The 12,794-nt window shown below is 40.4% G+C and overlaps 1 protein-coding gene across 1 annotated transcript in view; it reads right to left on the minus strand.

Moving 5' to 3' along the window:
* LOC134431431 (acetyl-coenzyme A thioesterase-like) overlaps positions 1-12,794 on the minus strand; it is a 28,699-nt gene that overhangs the window by 12,062 nt on the left and 3,843 nt on the right. Inside the window, exons 3-6 of the mRNA XM_063179442.1 lie at positions 10,688-10,748; positions 9,617-9,716; positions 7,503-7,637; positions 5,129-5,279 (exon numbers count right to left, since the gene is read on the minus strand). Of these exons, the coding sequence (XP_063035512.1) occupies positions 5,129-5,279; positions 7,503-7,637; positions 9,617-9,716; positions 10,688-10,748 (447 nt within the window). The remainder of the gene's footprint in view (positions 1-5,128; positions 5,280-7,502; positions 7,638-9,616; positions 9,717-10,687; positions 10,749-12,794) is intronic.

Consider the following 12,794-nt stretch of genomic DNA (forward strand, 5'->3'; position numbering starts at 1 on the left):
CAAAGCAATGCTGAATGGCCTTGGTCCCAGGCGTTTAATCAGTATACTGGATCCATGGGAAAACCTTCTGAGATAAAAGATTTAAACCTATCCACTGTAGTAATTCACGGGGATCAGGTATATGAGGAGCAGGAATGGCAGGAACAGGAACTGTGGACACTTCAAGGGATCAGAGGAGAAGAAATCAAGGTAGAGGTAGGGTGCCAGATGATAAATGGGTCGGCTAATGAGAGACCAAACGAAATTAGTGTTGCAACCTCTCCTGGTGTATACAAACACCAGGAAGTTTGTGATAGCCTAAGTGAATCAGACTGTTGGCGTAATTTCACTTTAATACGGCCTGTAGAAGTGACTTGCCTTTGGGCTCAGGATGCTATTGGACTTTCATTTAAGTTCAAAGTAGACACTGCACTCTTTACCACAGCAGGACCTTATGCAACCTATACTAAGACTCAAATAGTTAGTTCAGACTCTACCCAAACTTGAACCTGAGGTGTATGAAATAGGCCCCTACGTAGCGAGGAATGTAGGTGAACAACAACTATTATTCAATCCAGAATGGTCTCTCAAACGTGTGGAGTTGATAATGCAAATTAACATCTCAAAAATCCAACCAACCTGCTCCTCCTTCCTAAAAACATCCTTTGAGGGCTGGACAACATGGTTACAAAGACAGGCATATCTCAGGAGCAGAATAAGAAAGGATCTAACTGGCATATTAGGGACAGGATTACGAGTTTTAAATGGAATTGATTAAGAAATACTGATGAATAAACTGGCCACTGCAGCAGGAAGCCTAACAAAATTGAAGTAGCCTTTACAGTCATCTCTATTGGCATCAGGAACTAGCCAGTGGCAGATTTCAAAAGTACTGCCAAAGTGGGAAACGGCCAGGGACCAAGACCACAAGTTAATAGTAGAAGCACTTAGTACAGTTCAAGATAATGTGTCTTTAGCTTTCAGTTGTATACAAGCACAGTTATGGATGCAGGCAACAGCAGCTCTGATCATATGGGAAAGGGGCGAAGGTAATTTTCCAGCTGAAATTTGGAGAATTGTTTGGGATAATGCAACTGATTTTGAAAGGAAGTTTCAATCCTGGTGGACGATGGTGAATTTCACCTATGATCCTGCTTCTAATGTGGCCACTGCCTTTGTGCTTACCATACGTAATGCCACTGTTTATGTTATCCATCCCATCATTGCACTAAGATTAAACCATGAAAAAACAATACTCTACCCTTCAGAACATAGAGTGTGGGCACGAAAGATGAATGAAAAGTGGCAAACAGTAAACTTAGAATCCTGCATTACTAGAGAACAGATGGGATTCATTTGTGAAAGCAATACTATTAATGCCCAAGATGTGTGTCTAGACACTGAACAGAGTATTTGTCACTTTGAAATTCATCCAGTCACTGACCAGAAAACTGTGCTCGTATATACTGGAAAAGGGTGTGTATGCCTGAGAACTGCTTGTGGTGCTGTAAAAATTGATAGCAATGATGTTATTCTGTCTAGTAGAAATCATTCTAATTTCTGTATTTGTAATTTTGTTAAGGTTATCGGGTGTGATTTTTCGTATTCGGTACCAGTGACATCCCACCAGCTGATCAAAACCAATTACACAATGTATCAAAGACTATCATCTACCCCTATTGGGATGAACCGTACATTAGTAAAACAATTAATTGAGCACCAAGACCTACTGGAGATCTTGAAGGAAATCCAAGCAAGTGGAAAGAAAACCTTAATTACTGTCCAACATGATACAAAAGAGATAACCAGAGTTCTACAAAGAATAAAACAAAATGTGGATCATCACTGTTGGGATGTGATCTTTGGGTGGTCACTGACTGCAAATGGAATCTTTAATAAGTTGTGTCATCCCACTGTAGTTTTGTTAATATTAGTTGGGATAAGCTTAGGATCAGCTATTATATTGTTAATTTGGAACTGGAGAATACTACAATGAATAGCTGTATTGACCTCTTTGTAAAACATACATGGTAAAGCATCAAGAGGCACTTATTGTCATAAGGGTTTGCATTAAGTAAAAGAATTATTTCCTAGGAAAGGGGGGAGTGAGACAGAGCAAAAATCCATTTTGAATTAGGTAAAATGTCTAGGAGAGGTGAAAAGTCTGTGAGGCCAAAGCAGAAGGGAAAAACTGCAGGTCAGAGATAGTGAGAAGACAGAGAGAAAAAACCAGAAATGACCACAAGGTCGATCTGCCCTGACCTACAAATTCTTTTGATAAAGAGGAACTGGCGATAAATGTCACACGGAATGAATATGTATGAACCTATTGTGAAACTGTATGCATATGTATTTGGAAGGGGAGATAAAAGGAGACCTGGAATCCTCAGAGGTACGCATGCCTTTTGAGGAGAGTATTCTCCGCATGTATCCGGCGCCGTAATAAACATACCGAGCTTTACAACTTTTATAAAGTTGTGAGGTTTCTTCTTTTCTCCGCAAAACACTCAGAGAGACAGACCAAAACACACAGTTGTGCTACAAGCACAGCCGCCGTGACTGACCACAGAAACAGGGTTTGCAGGACCTGGAAGGTCACTAAATTACACCGATCTACTCCATGCTAGCATGGTCAGCTCCAAGAGCATGTAACTCGAGCTTCAACCATCATAACACCACTTATGTCATGCTGTTTCATTTCCAGCATGCTTTACAAACACCAATTAATTCTCACTGCTTGAGACTGCCCTCTCTCAAAGCCAGACCATGAATCCCTTACCTACAGAGTAACCACTTACCTCACAGTTTCATTTATTTCTGTAGGACTGCACGGGGAGCAGGCTCCTGAGCAGCGAAAAAATACCAGACCTTAAGGCCTTTAAACAATTAAAGGAAACCTGAGCAGAAAGGCTGAGCACCAGGGACAGTGTCCAAGCAATGCCATGTCAAGGTCTCTAGTCTTAATATTTGTACTTTTTGCTTGGTTTTAGATGGTTTCTGCTAGTATGATATGAAATGAGAATTAAAAAACCCTCACATGGCTACCAGATGCAGTCTGAGTGAAAAGAATATTGTTTCCAAGCTCTCTGGAGCAGGCAAAAATCAGGTTTCTTCATCAGTTCTGCATGTATTCAAAGCCCCTCACTTTCTACTGGGATGTCTGTGCATCACAGGAAGAGGGGACAATACACAATATATGACATTTATTTTTAGCAACACACTGCTCTCAGTAAGGAGCCCATGTGCATATCTAGGATAGATTGTTCCATGGTGAAGTTTTCTAAATTTGAAAATACAGCTTTGTAGCACTTCTAGCTTTTAACTCAACTGCACTTTGAAAACTAATGTACCGGTATTTTTAAATGCACACAATTATCTGCAGCTAATTAACTGACTGGTACATCTCTTCAATAGTCTAATACATTTGAATTACTTTGTAATTAAATTAAAATAATTTGCTCCTCTGATTTAAAATGCTAAGCGTTGATTTTATTTACAATGTTCACTCTAAAAGATGCCAACACAATAATGATGAGGAGAGGAACAAACCAGAAATCAGGCTTAAATATTCATTTCTTTCCTGGAAAAGTACACCATGAATGCTTTTATTGCAAATGTAAGGAATAAGAAAGTATCCATCAAGTTCAAGCTAATATTACTAATATTCAAATGGTTTTATTGCTATCTGCAGGATTTTTATGTATTGACCAAAAAAAAGGTGGTGGGGAAGTGAGAAGGAGAGTGAGTAACATTTAAAACGCCCTTAGAAATTTATTTTTTCAGGCTTATCCCTCCTCTCCTGCTCCTCTATCACAGTCTGTGGCCATAGAAACTCTTAGAGGTGGGGTCTAACTCTGGCCTCACAAAAGGTTCATAGTGAGAGTAGTTACTTCTCAAGCAAAAACGACATCATCTCTGCTTTCAACCAGCCTCTGAGACCAGCTTTTATTCCTGAAATTCTCAACATGAGTAATCATGTTTGACATTAATTAGTTTGAAGAAAATTTGTCCAGTACTCTGTTTGCTGATGTCTCCCTTCCTTTTTTAAATCAAAATGTGACTCCCACAAGGTAAAATTTATCAGCTGAAGACAGGTAAATATTCTGACTCATATTATGGCAAAAATCTGCAACAGTCCCTTCAAGCCACTGGAATTGCACATGGGGGTAAGGTCAGTGCACTCTGTTGTTACTAAAACAAGTTGTTTATCCAACCACTACAGAAAATCTGTTGTTATCAGTACAACCACTGGCTACAAATCAAAACCATATGAATAATGAATGGAAAAGTCATTTAATTATTAAAGATAAAAAGAGAAAACATATCTAACATCCCTGCAGTGAATTAGGTCACTCGGTATGCAAGGAGAATTTAGACTGAAACTTGAGTGCTGCTTACAAAGAAGCTTTGTGCGGTGTCCAGGAACAGGAAGGGAGACAAACAACGGTTTGACTCCAGGGAAGAGGAAATAAGTGATTATGTGCCTGGGTCACACTGGCAGGCAGCGTCACAAAACATATTTTGTTCTCTTTACCTGAAGATGCCCAAGCTCTTTAAACTGCTAAAATTGTTGCAAGCCATAGGATGTGCAACTCAGAGGGACTGAAAGGTCAAGTGACTTGCTGAGGGTTATGCATCCATTCTGTGCACACACCAAAAAACAGAGCCTGTTTATGTGGATCCTTTTTCTCTGACTTATTTTTCTTCTGGCATCACGAGGATCTGCAGACTTAAGTTCTAGCAGGTGGCTGTTCATTTTTGGATGTCACTTGATACAGGGTGAGTATTGGTCTGATCCTGGTTAAACAACTAACTTTGTTTCTAAAACACTGCACCAAGCACAAGGAGAGCAGGTTTCTGTTCCTGTATCCAATGTTAGTTTTCTGCAAAGATTCCCAGGAAGGTAACACAGCCTCTTTTGCCTTAGGCTCTGTATGTGTAACTGAATAATGTCTGAGTCTCAGCGGCATGGCATGCTGTGGGAGATGTACCACTTAAATAGTTCAAAGGCCTCCTGTAATGTGAGGAGGAAGACAAGTCACAAAGGCCTGGGTCTGTATTCTTCATAAAACAAATCCCTGTGAAACCTTTAACATTAAAAGCACATCCACTTAGAACCACATGCCGAGACAATACTGTAGGAAAGTACCTTGCTGAAATGCTTGCCACTGTCTGCATCCAAGGCATGATCTGGCCACCAAAAGTGTTTCCATGATGGTTTGCATGAGGAGGCAGGACAAGCTCAGTGCTCTGTACGTGGGTATGCTCAGTTGAAACTGCATCTTTGTCTTCACAAGTATCTGAAACAGAGCAGCAATGCATCAATGAATGCTTTCAGAAGAAAGCACACCCGGTAAAGAGAGCAGCTTGTTCAGACTCAGCAAAAAGAAGACAAACAGAAAGGCACAGAAGAGCCTTGTGGTTTGCAAGGGAAGCAATAAGAAGCTGAACATTTTCTCTGCTCTCCCAGGAGCTGCTGCTGTCAGCCCTCAGTGCATCCCCACATCCCTGTGGCAAGGGCAGTTCCTGTGTCCCTCTGTCAGGGGCAGTTCCTGTGTCAGGGGCAGTTCTGTGTCCCTGTGTCAGGGCAGTTCTGTGTCATTTTATCAGAGGCAATTCCTCTGTCAGGGGCAGTTATGTGTTCCTGTGTCAGGGGCAGTTCTGTGTCAGGGGAAGTTCTGTGTCATTTTGTCAGGGGCAGTTCCTGTCCCTCTGTCAGGATGGTTCTGTGTCACTCTGTTAGGGGCAGTTCTGTGTCATTTTGTCAGGGGCAGTTCTGTGTCCCTGTGGCAGGAGCAGTTTCTGTGGCAGGAGCAGTTTTGTGTCCCTTTGTCAGGGGCAGGTCCTGCAGGGGAGCAGCAGCTGAAGCCCCAGCGTGTGCTGGCTTTCAGGGGCTGTCAGAGCAGTTCAGCACCAACTCAAATGTCTGTCAAAGACTCTGCACTGTGTGTGATGGGCACCTGTACAGGTGTGTTGGATTAAGATTAGAGCAGGACTTGATTATTTCACCTTCTTACAAATTTTGTAATTGCCTGAGACAACACCTGCATGAAATGACTGAAATGAGGATCTGAACTACCTTGTATTACCTGAGCATTTCTGATGTCATTTTCAAGTGTTAAGCCTTGCATCCTCACTCTAATCTCAATTCTTTTCAGTGGTGTTTTTCAGGAAGATTTAGGCATGAGATCACATCAAGCAATTTTAAAAGTGCCTATCTGTGCTAGGAGCTGCTTGACCTGAATTGTACTTTTGACTTGTGGCATAATTAGCTAACTTTGTGATTATGTAAGTGTGTGGAAACATATGACTAACTTGTACCTTGGACCTACTCAAGGTGTTCCCTAAGATCCACTCGTCAAATAAACCTCACTTTCAGGGTATGATTTGTACATATGCTGCTACCTCGCAGCCTTTACACACAATGTTCTCTCCTCTCTTTTCCCACTCTGCTTGTTCTGTCTCCTTAAGGAGGTGAATTAGTGCTGCAATAATATCCTTCAAAGAAGTTTCCAGGAAAGGCAGCGGAGACAAAACCCATCGACCTCTGATTTGTCACTCAGGTTATTAAACTGTACCCTGTGAGACAGTTACCATGAAGACAAATAGCTTGTTTTCTTGTACCAAACATGACTCTGCAGTTCTACGAAGTCTTACTAAGGTTAGATCTTTGTTTATAACAGGTTTAATCTCTCCTCAGTAAAACCACATAATGCCTGTTATTTATACATGGAGCTACAGCTCAGATTTTCTAAATACCAGCATATTTTCCTAACTGCTCTGAGTAATTTCTTTTTTGAGGGAACACAACAACTTACAAGCACAACTTCCTTTAAGAACAGAAATTACTACCATAAATAAAGAAGAACCTGTTTCTTCGTTCAGTTCTTCTAACTTTTTTACCTGTTTTGACCTCCACATAATGAAACTTCTGCTTGTTGGGAATCATCTCAGGGCATAAACATAGTTCTTACTTTCCTTTCTGGCAAAGAGATGGCCATAAGCCTGAGTGAATGTCATGCTTCTGTCTACATCACAACTAGTGTCACAGAAGTTTATTGCTATGTTTATTGCTGCGTTCTGTGGGACCTGTGAAACCCCACACACAGAACCACATGAAGATCTGCATTTCACATCTATTTAATGCACACCTGGCCTTGAACCCTGTGTTTTTACATCTGGAATTTCTGAGAGACAAAGAAACTGAATAACTGCCTAACACACCTCTAGCACCTCTATCCACTAATGTGACACAGACTCTTCTACCTGACACCCCAACCCCAAGGAGATGTTTTGCCTGCTTTTTTCCTTCCTTCCTTCCTTCCTTCCTTCCTTCCTTCCTTCCTTCCTTCCTTCCTTCCTTCCTTCCTTCCTTCCTTCCTTCCTTCCTTCCTTCCTTCCTTCCTTCCTTCCTTCCTTCCTTCCTTCCTTCCTTCCTTCCTTCCTTCCTTCCTTCCTTCCTTCCTTCCTTCCTGCTGCCCATAAGTGTTTGTTTTACCTTCTGTGCTGAGTAGAAAAATCACCTTCCTTATTGCTCTCCTGCATCAGCTTCTGAAAGACCTGGACATAGCCCAGATGGATTATTCTCCTCTCAATAGCCAGGATGTGCTCCAGGTGGTCTTCTGCAGACAGAAGCTGTACAGGTTTTAACTCAACCTGTGCAAATGGAGAGGGAAGAAAATACAGCAATTCCGAATTTCACAATCGTAACAAAGCGCACTTTGAACTTAAAATGGCATCAGCATTTTCTACAACTTCTTCCTATCAGCTGTCCAAGATGACAAGTTTAATAATACAACTAACATGGGGTATAAAGTTCAAGAGATTCTGCATTATCCTTTCAGAATCATTCATTAAAACTCAATGACAAAGTGCTTTTAGCTTTTAAATACAAGCATCCATGAGAGCACACAGTGTTTAAGACAGTTCTCATTTAAGAAAAAAAATAAATGAAAAGGACAGGAAAATATGAACTTAATATGAAGGTTTGAGGATAGAAATTTTGAACCAGAAAATAAATTCAGTTACACCGGTCAGTGGTGTCAGTGCAAATTCCTGTGTATTTCAGTTCAATTACAAGCTGCATCCAAAACAAATGTAGTAATTTTAAGAAAATTACTACATTTGGATAATTACACCACAGGTGAATAATCTGAACAATCACTTGTGAGATTTGTCTAGAAGGCCTAGCCTCAGAAGCATTAAAATAACGCACAAAGCAGCGCACCACAGACAAATTCAACATTTTGTGTCTTGCAGTGCAGCCACTAATGTTTCTCAGCCTTTGACTCTTGCCTCTAACCCTCTTCCAGATTCATTGCCTCCTTTCCAGCCCTTTTCAAGAGCTTCCTAGATTTTCCCACGTGGCCAAGTTAAAAAATTAAGATGGTGGTTATATTGACATTCTCTCTGTACAACCTTAGAAACAGTTGTTCAGAAAAGTGGATTTGAAAAAAATATTCTTCAATCTCTCTGAGATTTTAGTTTGTCATGGAATTTGAACTGAACTCTCAAACTCCCTCTGGGACATTCCTGTCTTAAGCCTAATCTTAATTAATCATCTCCAATTTAATCCTGAATTAATCTCCCCAGAAATTTGGGCAAAAGGTAAAAAGGTTTATGGTTTGAGTACGATATCAAACTAGTAACAAACAATTCTTGATAATATTTTTGTGCTATCAGGGTAGAAATTTAGCCATTAGCCCTTCAGAGACAAGAGCTGGGCTTTAGTTTTAGTAAAACTGCTCTAGTCTGTTTCTTCTCCAAACTGTGGCACATCCTCACAGAAGAGAGAGCTGTAGTGATTGGACCTATTAATTGCTCATGGGATGACTCTGCCAATCTCCAGTGGATGTTTAACAGCCAGATGTGCTGTCATAACACATGCAGTGAGACAGGAAAGTCAGATCCATGATGTGACATTCAAGAAAGCAGAATTTTACATGCAAAGGGAGTTTGTTAAGAGAGTCTGAGGAGTGTCTGGCCTTCCCTACAAGAAAATTCTAAAAAGACTGTGCCTGTCTGGCACAGTGATGTGAAGGCCAATGGTACCATGACTGATTTCCAAACACTGGGGAGAAAAACAGCCCTGGCGTGAAAACCAATCAACATAAATGGCAAAGAACCAATTTAGATTGGAAGTGAGCTTAAAAATAATGATGTCTTCTGTCTGAGCAGTGATGTCTGAACAACCTCCCCAAGAGGGGAAGTGAAGGATAAAAAAGCCCACCCTGCAATCAACTTCTGAAAAGGAGAGAGACTCACAAGGATCTCCCTTTCACTGCTTGCCTCTGTCAATACCGTAGCCCTCACAAAGACCTCACTTGTATAATGAACAAATGTGCAAAAGGACGTGGAAATAGAAATGGAAATAATAATAATAATAATAATAATAATAATAATAATAATAATAATAATAATAATAATAATAATAGTAATAGCAACAACCTAAGCATTTCAGAGAAGCAAATTAGAAATAAACCCCCAGACTCTATCTTATAAAGTCTGAACTTCATGCTTTTTTCCTATCACTGATCAGAATAAACATTGTTTCTGCTGTGTTTCACAACCAGAAAAGTTGGGTTATTTCACAGAAACTCAGTTGCTCCAAGCTTAGGAGAAAACAGGAAAAATATTTTTCCACCACCAACTGGTTTGGCCTCATATGTTGCATATGCCACACTCACAATCTTTTCAGCATTAGTCAAAACATCCTGTACTGTCACCTTGATGCCAACCTACAAGGAAGAAGGTGGTGGAGGAAGGAGACAAAAAAGGTATTTACATCATAGTCAGTTGATTTGAGACAATACAGTGCAGTTTTTATCAGTCCCTTACACCTAAAGCATAAAGGTAAAAAACCTGCTCTAATCACTGATACATCTCTGGTCATCACAATATTCAGTCAGCTCTGAAAGGTTTTTTAGTAGCACAAATTTTATGTTTGTTTAGCATCACTTGTAGGGTAGAATTATAAAAACAGGAAAGACAGTTAGATGTAGTGTTATGGATATTTTCTTCCATTTTCTTCTGTGGCATTTGGAATCCCCATCTGAATAAGTTCCTAAGATCTGTACATGCAAAAAAAGTGTGTTTAGGGGTGCAAAGCAAAATGAAACACTTGAATATGAAACACTGGATTCGATCCTGTGGCATAGGCCTGACACACATCAAAATTAGGTTTTTTCTAATTTTTAGAAACTTTTGGAATACATTACCTGTGAGATGCATCACTCCCATTAATAATAATGGGATTTGGACACAGGCACAATGCACAAAAAGCATCCCCAAAGTTCAGTTCTGATTTGAAGTGATCAGGCAAGGCATTGCACACTGACTGCAGTATGAAGATTAGGATCATGCGTACACCTGACATATGTACATTTGTATCAAAAGTTTCTAAAATGATTTGAACTTCACCTGTTCTGTGGATCTGGCCTGGACCAACACCACCTCTCCCATCCTGCCCACTACACCTGCCAAAGGCTTCAATTCTTCAGGGCCCAGTTGCTGCTCTGACATGGATTATTTCACAGGAAACACACAACTGCAACACTCTGAAAGGAGTGCCATTAGGCAGTTTTTATTGTTCAGATATCTGCAAATATCTGGAGCAAATAAACCTGGAGCCACGCTGTGCTCCTCTGCTGCTCCCACCTCTGCTCTATTCCTTCGACACCTTTGGAAAAAAAGTGTGCTGATCTCTTACCTCCATGCTGGTTTTGAATGCTCTGTTCACCTTTGTTCTGATGGCAATAATTTGTCCAACCCTGTTAAGAAGAGTAAGACCTTATAGAAGGCAAACATGCAGCTTTATAAGGGCTTGAACCTGCCTCTCTGTGTACTTCTAAAAGTGGTAAAGAACATCTCATTAATCAGTCTGTGTCTTCCACACTGCACTGAGAATTCACTGAAAAAAAGTGAATTTTTCACTGTGTTCAATTCAACACTGTTATTCTCCAGTCAGACTTGGTCAATAAAATTAGAGCCACTGCACAACCTTAATGGCAACATTCCTTCTCTCTGCTGGTGTCTGAATGGCAGCAGGTGTGCTCAGGTACACCCAGGAATTCTGGCTTTGCTCACAAGCACATCCTGCAGAAATCACGGAGTACATACAGCTGCAGGAGCACTCAGATACACTCCACAAGCACCTCTGGCACACAGGTATGTGCACACGAGGAGATAACCCCAGGGAAAAAGTGCTCTTGGATGGGGAGAGAGTTTGTGTTCCAAGTCTTGGCCAAGAACAGGACTGCTTGTCCCTTCTGTGCTATCATCATCCCTCTGAAAACCACTCTTCCCCATTTACCTACATAAAACAACTAAACAGAATTTTTACTTTATTATCTGGTAAAAATTCTAGAGATTCTGGATTATTAGACAATTATCGAATGTGATTTCATTATATTATCTATATTTTAATTTTTTATTATATTATTTATTTTATTATATATTACCTTTTAAATTCTCCTTATTATGTCATCAAAACAAATTTAAATGAGGAGGTATTTTCTTTCCTTCTGGAATTCCTAAAGCACCTGCTCCATGTTGAAAACAGGAGCAAGCCTTGTTTCCAAAGCCCTCAAATCCCAGCCCTAAGCAGTGCTGAGAGGGTGGCAGGAAGGCAGTTTGCCCTCAAGTTTTCCCAGTGAGCAGGAAGTAAAAGGACACAGTGTGCAGGGTAAGCCAGAGCCACAGCCAAAACAGAAGGGTGTCAGGCCACTGCCTCCAGGAAATTCAAACTGAGCTACAAATGCTGAAGAGCAGCCCTGGGGCAGGAAAAGTGGAGCTAATTACAGCCAAGACTGAAGTAAAATGTAACTCAGAGCACTTGAGTACTGACAAAACATTCACAGCAAAGGATTTTGCACATTTGCCACCCCAGTTTATTTAAAAATAATAACAACAACAACAACAATAATAGCTGCTTACTAATTTAAATGAATGAAGTTGGGACATTTAAAGGTAAAGGCTTACTTAAATTGCTTGTTCCACTGCATAAGTAGAATGGGAAATGGGAAATAGGAAACCTGCTCCTGCAGAGGACCTGACAGGAACAACAAACTACGCAGCAATTTTTTACACAGCAAATTTCTTTCTTGTACTCACCCAAGAACACAGGTGGAATCCTTTGGGTGGATAGGGCAGGGGAAATGGTCAGTGCAAAGAACCAAGACCATCTGCAGGTGCACAGCCCTCATTAGCTTCTGCAGGAGATGCTCAAAATCATCTCAGAAGTTTTTGCGTTATTTATTGCAAAGAAAAAGCAGAACTGTTAAGGCAATTGTTCCCAACTGCACAGCTGAGGGAGCCACCAGCTCCCTCCCAGAAAGGAGAGTGGTCAGAGCTACAGATTTGCAGGGGCAGAAGTCACACAGCACCACACTTCCACTTAAAACTGTCAGAAATTTACCAGAATGAAGTGACTATCATTCACAGACAGAAAACTAACAAAATTTAAATAAATGGAATTTAAAATCAGATGTGTCAACTGAACTGCTGTGTATTGCAAGAAAAGGAAGAGGTTATCATGGTATAAGGCTAAGTTTTGAACTATATAGATGTGTGGCAATTTCTCTTTACATAATAAACACAGAAGACTTAATCCCTGCAGAAGATTTAGCCACCTGGTTTAGGTAAATAAACCTTACAGTAAGCCACTTATTTAAAAACTATCTTATTAATTTACCAGAGAGAGAAGCAAGAACTCCTTTATTTATGCAAAATGTTTGTATAATGAACTAGATCTGGCAAAATTTAGGAAATTGCACAGTAAGCTACAAGAAGGATGTTAGGGATGACCTGGCAGAGAA

The sequence above is a fragment of the Melospiza melodia genome, chromosome W, assembly GCF_035770615.1.
Source record: "Melospiza melodia melodia isolate bMelMel2 chromosome W, bMelMel2.pri, whole genome shotgun sequence".
Classification (NCBI taxonomy): Eukaryota; Metazoa; Chordata; class Aves; order Passeriformes; family Passerellidae; genus Melospiza; species Melospiza melodia.